General features: G+C 36.5%; 1 protein-coding gene across 2 annotated transcripts in view; it reads right to left on the bottom strand.

Moving 5' to 3' along the window:
- Positions 1-13,715, bottom strand: part of LOC113641963 (lck-interacting transmembrane adapter 1) — a 38,118-nt gene that overhangs the window by 2,096 nt on the left and 22,307 nt on the right. The window contains exons 3-7 of one of the 2 annotated variants that reach the window (XM_047807024.1): positions 11,232-11,277; positions 11,054-11,141; positions 8,789-9,249; positions 5,851-5,970; positions 2-3,116 (exon numbers count right to left, since the gene is read on the bottom strand). In XM_047807024.1, the coding sequence (XP_047662980.1) occupies positions 3,021-3,116; positions 5,851-5,970; positions 8,789-9,249; positions 11,054-11,141; positions 11,232-11,277 (811 nt within the window). In that variant the 3' untranslated portion in view covers positions 2-3,020. Of the gene's footprint in view, position 1; positions 3,117-5,850; positions 5,971-8,788; positions 9,250-11,053; positions 11,142-11,231; positions 11,278-13,715 lie in introns of those variants that run through there. The other variant, XM_027145176.2, reaches the window with a different exon arrangement.

Raw genomic sequence — 13,715 nt, 5'->3', positions numbered from 1 at the left:
GACAGAGGAACCACAGTCAGGCAGTCAAAGTAGATAATATAAACCATCCTATGAAGCAAAGCAACTGTGTCCTAAAAGCAGGAGAACAGTTTTTAGACACATTCATAAAATTATGTCTGTAATTTCACAAATACCTTGAGTCGAAATCTCATTATCAGAAAGATGAATTTTACTAAAGAGGTTGGTTGTCTGATTTGTTAGATTACTAATACACATTCTGCCTTCTACTTATGCTAATAAGTTTTCATTTATTTATTTTCATTCAATCTATGCATTTAATACGTTTGGTTTGATTATTTACTCATTCCAATCTAGACATGTCTAAACAAGTACCGTGTTAGTGTGCATGTGTGTGGTTTGAGCTTGCAGGAAAATGTATGCTAAATAATTTTGCTTGCATACAGCACAATTCTGACTCACTTTGACACCTAGAGGCAGTGCCAATGTAAACAATCTTATCTTCTTTGACTGGCTTGAGTGTTACCTAACTGCTAGATAATCCTGTTAAACTTTTACCATAAGAGCTGACCAGAGAGAACATGCACCTCAAACTGGGTTACTGGCAGAAAGACACTGAGTGATAGGCTCCCTTAATTCCCCTGTTCCTTCTAACCACACATGCACGCACGCATGCACGCACACACACACACACACACACACACACACACACACACACACACACACACACACACACACACACACACACACAAGCACACACACACACACACACACACACACACACACACACACACACACACACACACACACACACACAAAACTGCATACATAAATGTACAGATAATAATTTCGTTAAAGATCTTTACTGTACTAGTGCTGCATGCAACTTCTAGTCAAATGACATGTAAATGTGTAGTGACAATGTGTAGTGAGGAATTCAGCTCAGTCAGAGAGTGACCTTTATGGCATTTGTTTTTCAGTGTAAGGACGGCAGCTGGAGAATAGAATACCCTGTACTTGCAAACACAATTATATCAGTAGCTATAGTGCTATACAGTAGCTGTAGTGGGATTTAAATACAGTACATGCTGTAAATAAGACTGTAAATAAGACTGCCTAGTCGAAGCATAACCTCTGAACACAGAATTCAGCAAGTCTGTGTTTGTTTTTGTTTCAAAACTTACAAAAATATAGCTGTTGAGAAATCTTTAATAGCATGTTTCATTTTCCCAGATAGCTATTTGGCCCCTCTAGGGAAGACCACATTTCACAGTGACTCGACTCAGCTTTAGTAAAATGTTCTTGGTCTGGTTCAATTTCCCAGATTTCCTGTACCACCTCAGTGTCACTCCCCTATGTGTGTATGCTATTTCCACAGCAAATCATATGCAGCATTAAGCTGTCCCAGTAAGTAGATATGTATTGTGCTGTGCAGAGTCAGTATATAGAAGTTTCAAAAAAATGCCACAGTTGATAATGCCTTAAGAGTGTTCACTTTCCAACTTTGTCTCTCTCTTAGTTCAGTTCATTTCAGTTTAATTCAATAGTGACCATTACAGGTGATGCAATATTGTTAAAGCAAGTAAATATACAGGGATATGCTTAATTAAAATATGTAATCCTGTTCTTGCCAGGGGTGGTGTTTAACCATCTGGATACTGTCTTGTGCATGTGCATGTCCAAACTTTTACCATAAAGTCACACAGTGACCTTTTGGCCTTATAAAATAGCATCATCAATTGTCATTGTTCCCTTTTGGAACCTTCTCTCAGATTTTTTTTCCAGAGGTTCAAGTGACAGATTGGAGGGTATCTCAAGTTATCAATTCTACGTAAAATGTTTTATTCTAACATTCAAAAGTAGTAGAGGTGATGTTTTAACACATGAATAACCTACACCAGTAAATCACAGAGAATCTCCTTATTGCACTGACTGGAAGGGTGTACAAATATAATAAGTAACCGAACTCACTCCCCTGAATGTTGCTTTTACAAAATCTTGACAGGACAAGCTTATTGCTAATGTATGCCGTTTTCTCAGCAATTGCTGGAAGGTTATCGTCAGCCAATCAGTCTAATATGATACTCCAAACATTCTGTCTGGGGCCCTATGAGTTGGTAAAGGGCTCAAATGTAGGGATAAATCCCATGCTTTCTCAGTGCCACACATGTCTGACAAAGATTTCAGGGGCCTCGAGTTGACCACTGAGTTTCTACTGCTGAATGCTTGGTAGCTTTAGCAGAGTCAATGAAGGATGTAGGAATGCAAACAATAGGTAGCTAGATCAGTTGTCAGAGGGCTGTTTGGTTCCATGATGGGCAACCATACTTTACAGTGATTTGACTCTTTTTGACTCTCTGTTTTTGCCAGGCTTAATTTCCCAGATCTTCTGCACCACCTCAGTACAAGCACAACTCTACTGGATACATGTGCTGCTAAAAACAGCAAAGCTGAGATTACACATAAGCTAACAAAGCTTCTTTAACCTTTTGCCACCCTGGTGATTTAACGCACCTGACTGTTGCTATATTGTTAACATAAGAATGTAAAAGGACCTAAAGGGTCAGATAGGCTCAGCCATGCTGCCATAATTATAATAGGTTGATGTGGTTTTTCTTCATGCCCCATGCCTACAGAATGTGTTGGACCGTTTTTATTGACTGAGCATATCTTCTTGCCTGTGCTATCTATCAATTTAGCATCTTCTAGAATAATTTGTACAGGAACAAGTTTAGATAAATATGGAAAATATATGTATAACAATTAAATAAAGGTAGTATGTGCATGAGAATAGCATATGTGAATATCTGCTAGTTGTATAAAAGCACAAAATGTCTAAACATATAATTATGTATGTCTGTAACAATGTGTGCATTATGTTCATTGTAGAACAGTAACCAATAAAGTATACATAAATAGATGTAAACTAGGGTAGGCAATGAATTTACATTAATATTTATAATTAGGTAGAAAAGATGTAACAGAGTGTACAGGGCTTAGCAGAACTGTAAGGTGATTACAGGCAGTAATATATTAGTTTGACATAGTGACATTAGTGAGACCTAGTGGTGAAGTGTACAGTTCAGTAGGTTTATGGTTGTGGGGAAAAACTGGCCCTGAATCTGCTGGTTGTGGTACAGATGATCCTGTATCTCCTCCTAGATGGAAGAAGGTTGAACAGTTTATGATTAGGGTGAAAAGAGTCTTTTATGAATTTGTTTGTTCTGTGCAGACATATACTGAGACTCAGGGGCCTGAAGCTGTGTGCCAATTATGTATTGGATGGTTTCGCCACCCTTTGTGGTGAATTCTTCTCACACACTGTGGAGTTGCCATACCACATTGTGATGTTGCTTGACAGTATACTTATGCTTCCTGATATTTAAAATATTTTAAAATAAAAAAAATCAGCTTTGAAACATAGGCAGTGTCATTACATAAGTTCTGTCTGCTTATCTATCTTCCTGTCTATTTATCTATCTATCTATCTATCTATCTATCTATCTATCTATCTATCTATCTATCTATCTATCTATCTATCTATCTATCTTTCTATCAAAACAAATTTATACAATTTTATAATCAAAACATAGTTATTGGAACTCTATTGTTTTTGTTATAATATTCTTCTTATTATAAGAAAAAGATGTCACCTGAGTGCAATTTTTTACAGTTTAAACCATTTAGCTCAGCCTATTTTTTTATTTTTTTATTTTGCTAATTTGTAGAATATAAAAAACCTTATGCACATTTCACTACTGCAAGGCTTTTTCTTCTTCATATATGTGGTGCTAAATGTTCCAAGAAAGTGTGAACCTCAATAATTGTGAAAAACATGTTGCTATTTGACAACAATATAAGATGAAATATGAAATATGTACTGTATTCAGGACAAGACTCTGAAGTCATATGCAAATTTTGGGGCATGAAGTATAAATATGGGTCAGCGCTATTGGTATTCGTTATTATGCATTTATGTTCTAATCTGTAAGGGAATTTATAATGATGAGCTAATTACTAAAAAAGCGTAGCTATCATCAGCCGGCTTGATAAGGGTGTCTGCCATATTCTATAAACGTATGTGATAATCTGTAAGTGGATTTTTGAAGATGGCCTAATTAATGAAAAGACTTCAGTGGGCATTTGACGGGGTTAAACAATTAATGAAAGTCGCCATGAAACTTCAACTGTAGGTAACGACCCACTAATATGTGATGCAGTTTCAATCTAATCGGCCACTATTATCATATTGGCCACTAATATTCTCATAATAAGCAAAACATACTTTGTGAACTAGTTCTAGGATTATTTTTTAACCAATCATCAAAGTATTGATATCAAATGACCCAGAAGCATTTAATACTCAATAACATTAAAAACATTGCTATTTTGATTTAGAAAAAGTCATGGCTACAAAACATCAATTAATTCTTAGGAAGCCTGACTGGCTTTGCCAAGTAGCTGTAATTCATTCAATATGTATTTAAATCAAACTGGAAATACTTGTTCAGTACAAGGTTCAAAAGACATCTACAAAACTTTTGGCATTATCATAATGTACAGAGGAGGCACATTTCCAGCCCAAGCAGATGTTTCTCAAGAGCAGTAAACCCGATCAAGCTGATATTTGGTAAGTGGATTTTTCATTACCCCTAATTATTGAAAAAACATTGTCCAGTCAGATTTTAGCTGGCACTCTTGCAACAGGCCGAAAGTTTGAGGGAGGGAAACAGCTAATGCTCTTACTTAAATTTGCCACTAGGGAGTGCTATTTGGCTCTTACTTAAATTGGCCACTAGGGAGTGCTATTTGTATTTGTACACACAAAATCAAGCATATCTCTTGGAAGCTGTAATGGTTAATTTGCATTTTTAGCTTCATTGTTTTGCTTAATCCATACAAAATCAACTTTTGGAACATTTAGCTTCATGCAAATGATCAAATATGTGATCACTGCTTAATATGTGAGCTTTTGTAAACTGTACGTCATTCGATTTTTGGATCTCCTACTCAGAGAATGTGAAACTCAATAATTATCAAAATGGACTGGCATAAATAGCCATAACATGACAATCTATTCTTATGAGATGGAACCTAATTCACTCAAGTTGCCTTAACTCATAATTTTTTGGCACAAAGCTTGAAAGGTGAATGTAGATATGTTAATTATAAGCTGTCATCATACACAGGCAAGGGGCAAGGTTAAATTTAACTAACAATTTCTTAGGAAATATATAGCTAATATTTAGTAGACTGCATATCTGTATTAAAAAATATTAGCCACCATCAGCCAATCAGCATAAGCAGGCAGGGTTAACACTGACCTATTGTCATTAAACTTGAAAGATATGGTTATCTATGGACACACTTGTAAACCATTCAAATAACTCGAACACTATTCATGTTTTTTTCTAGTATCTATCTAGAACGTTTTAATAGTGGGTTTTTTTCTTTATAATCTTATGGCTAAACACATAAAATCTTTTGAACTTTTTAGCCACTCAAATAGCAAAATGTAAGAGCATTTAAGCAATATATTAAATATTTTTTTGCATTATTTGATTTCATTATTGTTTGTTGAAGTAAACTGTGCAAGACTGCTATTTAAGCCATCAACAACATGTGGAACATCAGACACTAAAAATCTACTCTGACCTCTGAGTAATATATTATAGACAACTGTGTGTGTGTGTGTGGGGGGGGGGGGGGGTTGAGAGAGAGAGAGAGAGAGAGAGAGAGAGAGAGAGAGAGAGAGAGAGAGAGAGAGAGAGAGAGAGAGAGAGAATGAATGAGTGGGCATAAGTGGTCAAGAATGCAAGAAAAGATCAGAATCTTAAGACCCTAGCTTGGTGTTGCGATATGTCAGATGTCAGAAAAGCATTGTGCTTTTACCTCTGTGGTGCTGGAATTGCTCTGGCCATTCTCCAGCGATGGCCCTCTCAAAGAGGGAGTGTTGCTCTCTTCAGGAGGCTTCCATATGTACACCTCTCCATTACCCGTGGACACTGCCCCCTAGTGGTCAGACATAAAGTTTAGGCATAGCACTCAAAAACACCTGCATAAAACACCTGCCTAAAATTGTCTAGGTCCCCTTTGCTGACAGAATAGCCATGACCTGTCATGACCTCTGAACATGTGCTGTGATGTCTGTTACCAAGACTTTAGAAACAGATACTTTAAGTCCTGAGAAGTGGGGATTTCATGGATCGAACTTGTTAGTCCACCACAGACAGAGATCTGGTAAATAAAATAAAAAAGATGAATAATTGTTGCAGTGTGGCAGGGCACATGATCCAGCTGAAAGAGATCGCTGCCATTAGAGAACATTGTTGCCATGACTGTAACAATGTTCAGGTACAGTAAGTGTTAAGTGTCAAAATAACATCCATATGAATGCAGAATGCATGGGGCTAAATTTAATTTAATAGTGGGGTGGGGGGGGGGGTTCGTCTCAATTTCAATTTCTCATGAGCAATTTTTGAAGGGGACACAAATAATATAGTCAAATTGTACTTATAAAGATATGTCCCCACAGTGAAAAACTTTGCTTTTATCATTATTAATGTAGCATGGAGACTGTGTCATTATGGTTATTTTCAAAGTTTTTCTCGATGACTATGGCGTGTTAGTTGCAGTGCACTATGCAACAAGCTATTGTAAACAAGCTAATGTTAACTAGATAAGTAATATTTTAGTCGCTAATATAGCAGATTCATGGAAAATTAATCAGCAAAGTAATCAGCATTTTTGCCGCAACTAATTTATGAATGAGTCTGCATCAACTACATTAAAGAGAATCGCTTTATTTAAAGTGAATAAAATCCGCTACTTAATGGAGTTCAACATTAATTGAGCCGCAGCCACACACCTGACTCGTGTGTGCAGAGTAGGTGAGATGAACTGGGAAAGCAGGCAGTGGGTCAAACCACTGTGAGGAAGAGGAGGGGGAAATCAACTGTTTTTTTCTAATTACACAATTATTTATGTACTCATACATACATTCATACATACATTTTTCACAATAGAGAGTTGCTCAGGTCCGATTAATTGCCCATTTTTCCTGCTTCTAGCACCTCAACTTAGAGAACTGACTGTTTACCTGCTGCAGTATATCCCTCCCCTTGACAGGTGTCATTGCAATGATGTTATTTAAATTATCTCTCAGTCTCCCTTTTACCTTCCTTATACACATAAATGCATGAAACATGTTTATCACAAAATACTCAAAAACCCTGTCTGTAAAGAGGAACTTTTAGCAGTGAATATTTCATAACCGTTTAATATTCAGTAAGTATAGAGGTAAGAACTGCATAGCCACTGAAGAAAATTTATAAGTAGGTTGATAAGGCTCTGGATATTTATTTGGGTTCTACTTTTAACACAAAACAAACAGTGTAACCTATTGAAAGCGCTCTTACATAATTACCTCAATGTGTGCTGCATTTGCACATGCACACAGATCTGCACATACCCATTTACAGGCTAAAATATGAAGTGCACTTAGCATTTGGAAGCATCTGTAGTGGTGCACAACTTTGCAGCAGCAGGAACACGTGCAGAAGTGTGAGTTCTGCGCGCGCATACACACACACACACACACACACACACACACACACACACACACACGCACACGCTGTCTTTATTGTTTAAGAAAATTTTCTTGTATAGGCTGACTCGAAAGAATAACATGGCAATTCAGTAGATACATTTAACAACTGGAGCTAATATTACGGTTGCATTAAAATATACATAAATAAGTAAGAATATAATAATATATTTGTTTACAGTTACAGCATTTGGCAGAAGTTTTCCTTTGTTCAGCCTCAGTAATACAGCATCATAATCCAGAGACATTGCATTTTGGGATTTTTTTTTGTTATTTCCAGCGCAAGGAACTTCTAGGTTTAGCAAATTATTTTAACTTCTCTCCAGGGTTTAATGTGATGATGGGAATAGACATTTGTGCCTGACTGCAGCCAAACTTGATTTGTCAGTGGGACTTTAATGAGCAATACCCAGAAATAAACATTAACTAATTAAGCTTTTTTCAAATGTTAATTTGCTTGTAACACAGGAAATTGATGACAATTAAATAAATTTCATAATGACAAACAAATATTTTTTCATCTAAATAATCCAGCAATTGTGTCTGTGACAAGGATAAAAAATGGACTTTGGAAAGTGAGAAGACTGATAAATAATTGCTCATCTGAGTAATATGGTATTAATATGGTAATCTTCACCAGAACTTTTCTCCTACCCTCGCTCTCACACTACAGGTTTAGTACACTTATTCAGTATTCGCTAACACATCTAGTATTCACTATCCTGTTCATCCAATCCAATTCATCTTTTCCTGTAATCCCACCACCTGACAGGAGATTAAATCCCTTACACAATGCCCCAGACCATCTCCCAAGACCACCTCCCCATCATCACTATTATCATTAACTGACCCATAACTAATTGTTTTATAACAGTTTTTTTACAAATTGCACTCAAGGAAAGGGTTATAATCATCCTGAAAAAATGGCCTCTGGATCTCTCAGCCATCAGCAACTACTGACTGGCATCTCTTTACTTTCTAAAATACTTGAATACACTGTTTTCAATATATTGTTTCTCCATCTCTGATAGGGAGCATCATCAGTAAGAAGCTCCATGCGGCTAGATCATGCAATCTGTCAGCAGTCCTCACCCATGATCTTTCAGCAACATCTGACAGTCAACCACACATGCAGCTTTACTACAAACATTCATTCTTTTTCTTTTGCTTTCCTTTCTTGAGGGGGTTGCAACTTGGTGAGGTACTCTGTATCTGTGTGTTTACCTTGGGGATGTTGGGGATGTGGAAAGACTCCATTGTTTTTCTGTGAACGGTGCTACTAGATGACTCTGATGTATTTTCCTGCTCTGAGCCTTCCGGCCTCCTCCCTCTCTCCAGTCTTTTTACCTTCTTTACAGAGGCATACTCGTCCATCACGTCGGCTTGCCCTGCCTCAGTTTTCTCTCTGCTCTCCAATCCTTCTTCTCCTGCTCCTTGTATGTTTTCAGGAATTGTTTGGCTTTGTACTGAATTCAGGGGTGGAGCTGGGGGAGGAGCTCTCAACACACCAACCTTCTCATATAATCCTTCATCTTCTGGGTAGAGAGGGTCACAAACCACACTCTCATGGCCAGTGGGAATACGGTTCAGTTGGTAGGCAGAGATTGGAGTGTGGAGGTCAGTAGTTGAGCAATGACTTCGCAGCAACAGTAGGTCCATGCTGGCTGGCCGATCCTTAAGAGCACCTGGCAACAATACAATATGTTATTCACTAAAAGTAGTACATGGACTTGTCATCATACTTGATCTATAATGTATAATATTTGCTCATAATACTCTTCTTCTTCCTACAGTACTTGCATTTTATACAGTCCTGTGCAGAGTACTTCTGGTTGCCTTTTGCTTTGCACCCATGATTCCTGAAGCATGTTCATCAAAAATGTACATACAGTATATATGACAAAAATTCTCTTAACCTTTCATCAAAATATGGATCACAGATTACTTGATTAATAATGTGATGTGTTTTCAAAGTAGAAGACCATGGCCCTCATTTATAAAATTTTGTGTGAACTCCAGAGTGATGTGATGAAGTGTTTTGTATGTACAAAACCAATGAATGTGGGTGTAAAAAAAAAACAGCTTTATTAAACCTTGTGTATACAAACCAGTAGGACAGAAAAAGGCTCTTAGAAATTTAAATTGGCTTATGAAATTTAAATTTAAAAGCTTATATATGCTCTTAATTTTGCATCAGAGGTTGCACATACATGTCTGTCTTGGAATGTGTGTTTTGGAATATGTGTCTTGGAATGTGTAATAAGGTTGATTTTCCAATGATTTAATTGATATAGCTTTACTTTCTGACAGGGAAGACACTGAAGAGCTAACATTAGTCTCTGCTACACACATGTGTAGAACATTGTGTATAGAACTTTTTTTCTTTCAATAAGAAAAATATGCCTTGTTTGATAATGTAGATTTTTTTGGATTTTTGCAATTGAAATGAAAAGAAAGAATTCTGTGTTGCCTAAAAAGCACATACTTTGACTTCAACACTAATATTTATGCAATTGATTTTTTAACCTTTATCCTTTGAATTTATACAATGCATTTACAGTCCATTTTTATGCAATAATTTAGCTTCATAAAATTAGATTATAAAATTTAGATTATAAAATACTTGTAAGCTTTAATGGTTTAAAATGACAGTTCAAACATTCATTTATTTACAAAATAAGATTTTCCCCTAAAGTATTTTCCACTAAATAGTACCTTGCTGGTGTGATTTGATATAAATATTGCTTTACTCCAAAATAAAACCATATTTTGGCCACATATCTGTATAAACTGACTAAAAATTTACAAAATAAATATACTTTTATTTAATATTCGGGCAAACATAACTCACATTGTTTAGAGACAGCACCCAAAGCAACATCAGCCTGATGGGTCTCCAAAAATGATTATTTTTAACATTTATTTTTTTAAGATGGCTATTATAGTTAGAGACAGGGAGCCTCATTTATCAATCTATTAGTAAAACTTAGTGTACATGATTGTGTAAGCCAAACTGAGCTAAAATATCCACTGGAATTATAAAAATGTGAAACAAAGAATTGCTCCAACATTACAAGACTTTTACAAAATATAAATGCCTGTAAAGATAACTCTTAAATGAAAGCAGCTTTGATAAATGAGGCTTGCTGTTGTATTTAAGATACAGTAGTTCCCTGGCATACTCAGGCATGTTTGATACAGAGCTTATCAGGAAGTCACAAGGCATCCTGGAATGAACTGAGTAAACTGTACAAGTTCAAGAGTTGACAAATACAAGTTATATTTGTTAAACTATTATTCATTGTTGTTTGTGAATAAAAATAAAATAATAGTAAAACAAATAAATTATAATATATAAATTTAAAAACAACAAGTAAACATTCCCAGCAGCGGCCCCCATTTTTTTTTCACATTTTTAGAATTTTATCACATTACACCCCAATCTCATATGCAGACAGACAGACAAATGCACAAATACTTTGCACTCACCTCTTGCACTGCAAGGCATTCGATGCATCTCATGCAGACGTGTGTCTGATTTACTCATGGAGTTCAGCTTGGACTGTCGAAGAACACCCTGAAAAACAAAACAAAAAAGGCATACTAATTGTGTGCATGTTGCTCGGTGTCCTGCTTTTATGTGTGCCTGTTATCACTGTTAACTCACCTTTTGACTCCCCATACTGGCATAGCTGTGTTTACTTTTGCTTTTCCTACAACAGAAAATTACCTAGTTAATGCTAGAGAAATCAGAGAAGGGAGAAACATGAGCATTAAAGCTAGAGAAACATGCCCCTCTTTTCCTTTTTATCTCTCTTTATGAAATTTTCTGCCTTTCTCGAGTGTTTTTATACCCCTCGTTATTTTTCAGGTCCTTCACACTTCCCTCTGTTTGATCCTTCTCTTATTCCATTTTTCTTCCTCTTTATGCAGCCATGATGGTTTTATGTGAACATTAAAAGAGTGTAAAATTTTGTTAACTGTGCTCACTGTTATGACACTATCATCATTACTGATTGACTATTGCTGATTCTTATTGATTGATAATTGATAATTGAAATTGATAACAAAATCCAATTTACCCTGTTTACTATTGTAGAAAAGATTTTTAAAAAAATGTAAAGTTTCAGTGCACAGGGCTTTTTGTTGGTATTGAAAAAAAATATTCCTGAGCCTCCAGGATTCACCGTAACAATCATGTCATATGCCAGCTCATATATACCAAAAGTAATCATTCAGTAATAGCTGGCTGTCTAATAGCCCAGCAGTCTAGTGCATGCAGTGGTGCAACTGTTTTCCTTCAAGCAGAACATATTAGCTAGCATAACTCTTAGGTGGTGTATATAGGTTTGTTAGAAACAAATATTATATTATAACAGTTTCACATTTATATATATTAAACCTACCTATAGATATATAATAGATATAGATATATAATATATATTTATTCACATTTATAGCAGTGGGGGTATGGTCGAGCATCAGTGGATGGAGAGGAGGTGGATCAAACCAGCAGGTGATGCATGATGTCTCTTTCCTGTGTCTTATTAATGCCAGTTTACTTATTTGTATTTGTGATTTCAGTCTCCCATAAGCAGACAGAGAGAGAGAGAGAGAGAGAGAGAGAGAGAGAGAGAGAGAGAGAGAGAGAGAGAGAGAGAGAGAGAGAGAGAGAGAGAGAGAGAGAGAGAGAGAGAGAGACTGAACAGGCCCATGTCCTGTGGTTGTGCTGTTTTTGTTGGGTTTTTAAAATGTCTGCTGACTGAAAAAACACAAGCCTAGACCTCATCTAACTGTCTCCATAGTCTTCCTGCACACTTTCACACACCATGGTTCTACATACCTCCACAATACTGAGCAATTAGCTGTGAATACTTGGACTGCTATTCAACCTACATTCTAAAACACGTAATATTACTTTACCATAAGACTAACATACAGCATAGCACTGCACTATTGTGATTTAGGTATACAGTACTACCAAATGTACTATAATGAAGGTAATAGTTGTTTTATGTAGAAGTTTAATTTATAACTCAGAAGGATGACAGCTGAACAGGTAAGATCTCAAACACCACAGAAAAAATACTTCCCATATTGCATCAGTTTTCTTAAAGGGGAATGCACTCTTCTCTAGCCACTCTATTCCAATTCCCTAGTCGACAGAATATGACAATTATGGTGGAGGATGGCGCTCTATTGTTTTGAGCTATACATCCACTGGCATTTCAGGCATAACAATTTCAGGAAAAAAGTCAGAAAGGTTATTAGGTTTTTGAGACCATGGTTACAAAAGAAGCACTCTTCCCTATAGCATCACACTCCACATAACATGTGTGGTGACATAAGGCATTAGTTTAGAATGGCCTCAGCAAGGGTTTATGATCAGTGCAAATCATAAAATGGCAACCCAATAAATACTGATAAACTTTTTGACACTCAGCATTGTCCTGGGAGGCTGTGCTTTCTGGATAGCCTCATTTTTTTATAGGTAGGTTTAATGCTATCCTAATTCACCTGGAACCCAGATTTGTAAGCTACTGTAACTGACTGCTAAAATTCTCATCTCCCTCTGCAGTCCAGGTCCTGCAAAGCACTCCAATACAGTACATAGCCATGTGCTATAGTCTTCCATGGTTTTTTCTCAATGGATGTCATCCAAATAAGCTTGGACTCCTTGGACTTCCATAAGCAGGGAAAAGCAATTGATTCCTTTTTATGTTTGGCCACATTATAAACACACAGGTTGACACACAGTGGTTTAAATGTTTCCACGCCTGTGCCTCGTTGTTTTTGTAATTAGTGTCTGTGCATAAATAGTCAAAAACTTAAAAATGCAAGTCAGTACTATTCAATTATTACTCTGATAAAGAGGTGGAAATTAAGAGGTTTTGTTGATACTGTTACAGTCAGGTAGACCAAGAAAAATTAACCCACTGCTGCCAGAAGAATTGCTCAGGATGCAAAGAAAAACCCACACATAACTTTGTGAAATACAGGATGCTCTGGAAAAAATTGTTGTTTCAAGGAGCTACTTACATTTCTGGCATTTAGGAGACACCCTTATCCAGAGTGGCTTACAATTTATACAACTGAGCAGTTGAGGGTTAATGTCCTTAGTCAGGGGCCCTGCAGTTACAGCTTGGTGGAT

This window comes from Tachysurus fulvidraco, chromosome 23 (genome assembly GCF_022655615.1).
Source record: "Tachysurus fulvidraco isolate hzauxx_2018 chromosome 23, HZAU_PFXX_2.0, whole genome shotgun sequence".
Classification (NCBI taxonomy): domain Eukaryota; kingdom Metazoa; phylum Chordata; class Actinopteri; order Siluriformes; family Bagridae; genus Tachysurus; species Tachysurus fulvidraco.
The sequence above is the reverse complement of the archived record's forward strand: the minus strand, read 5'-3'. Positions and strand labels throughout refer to the sequence as shown.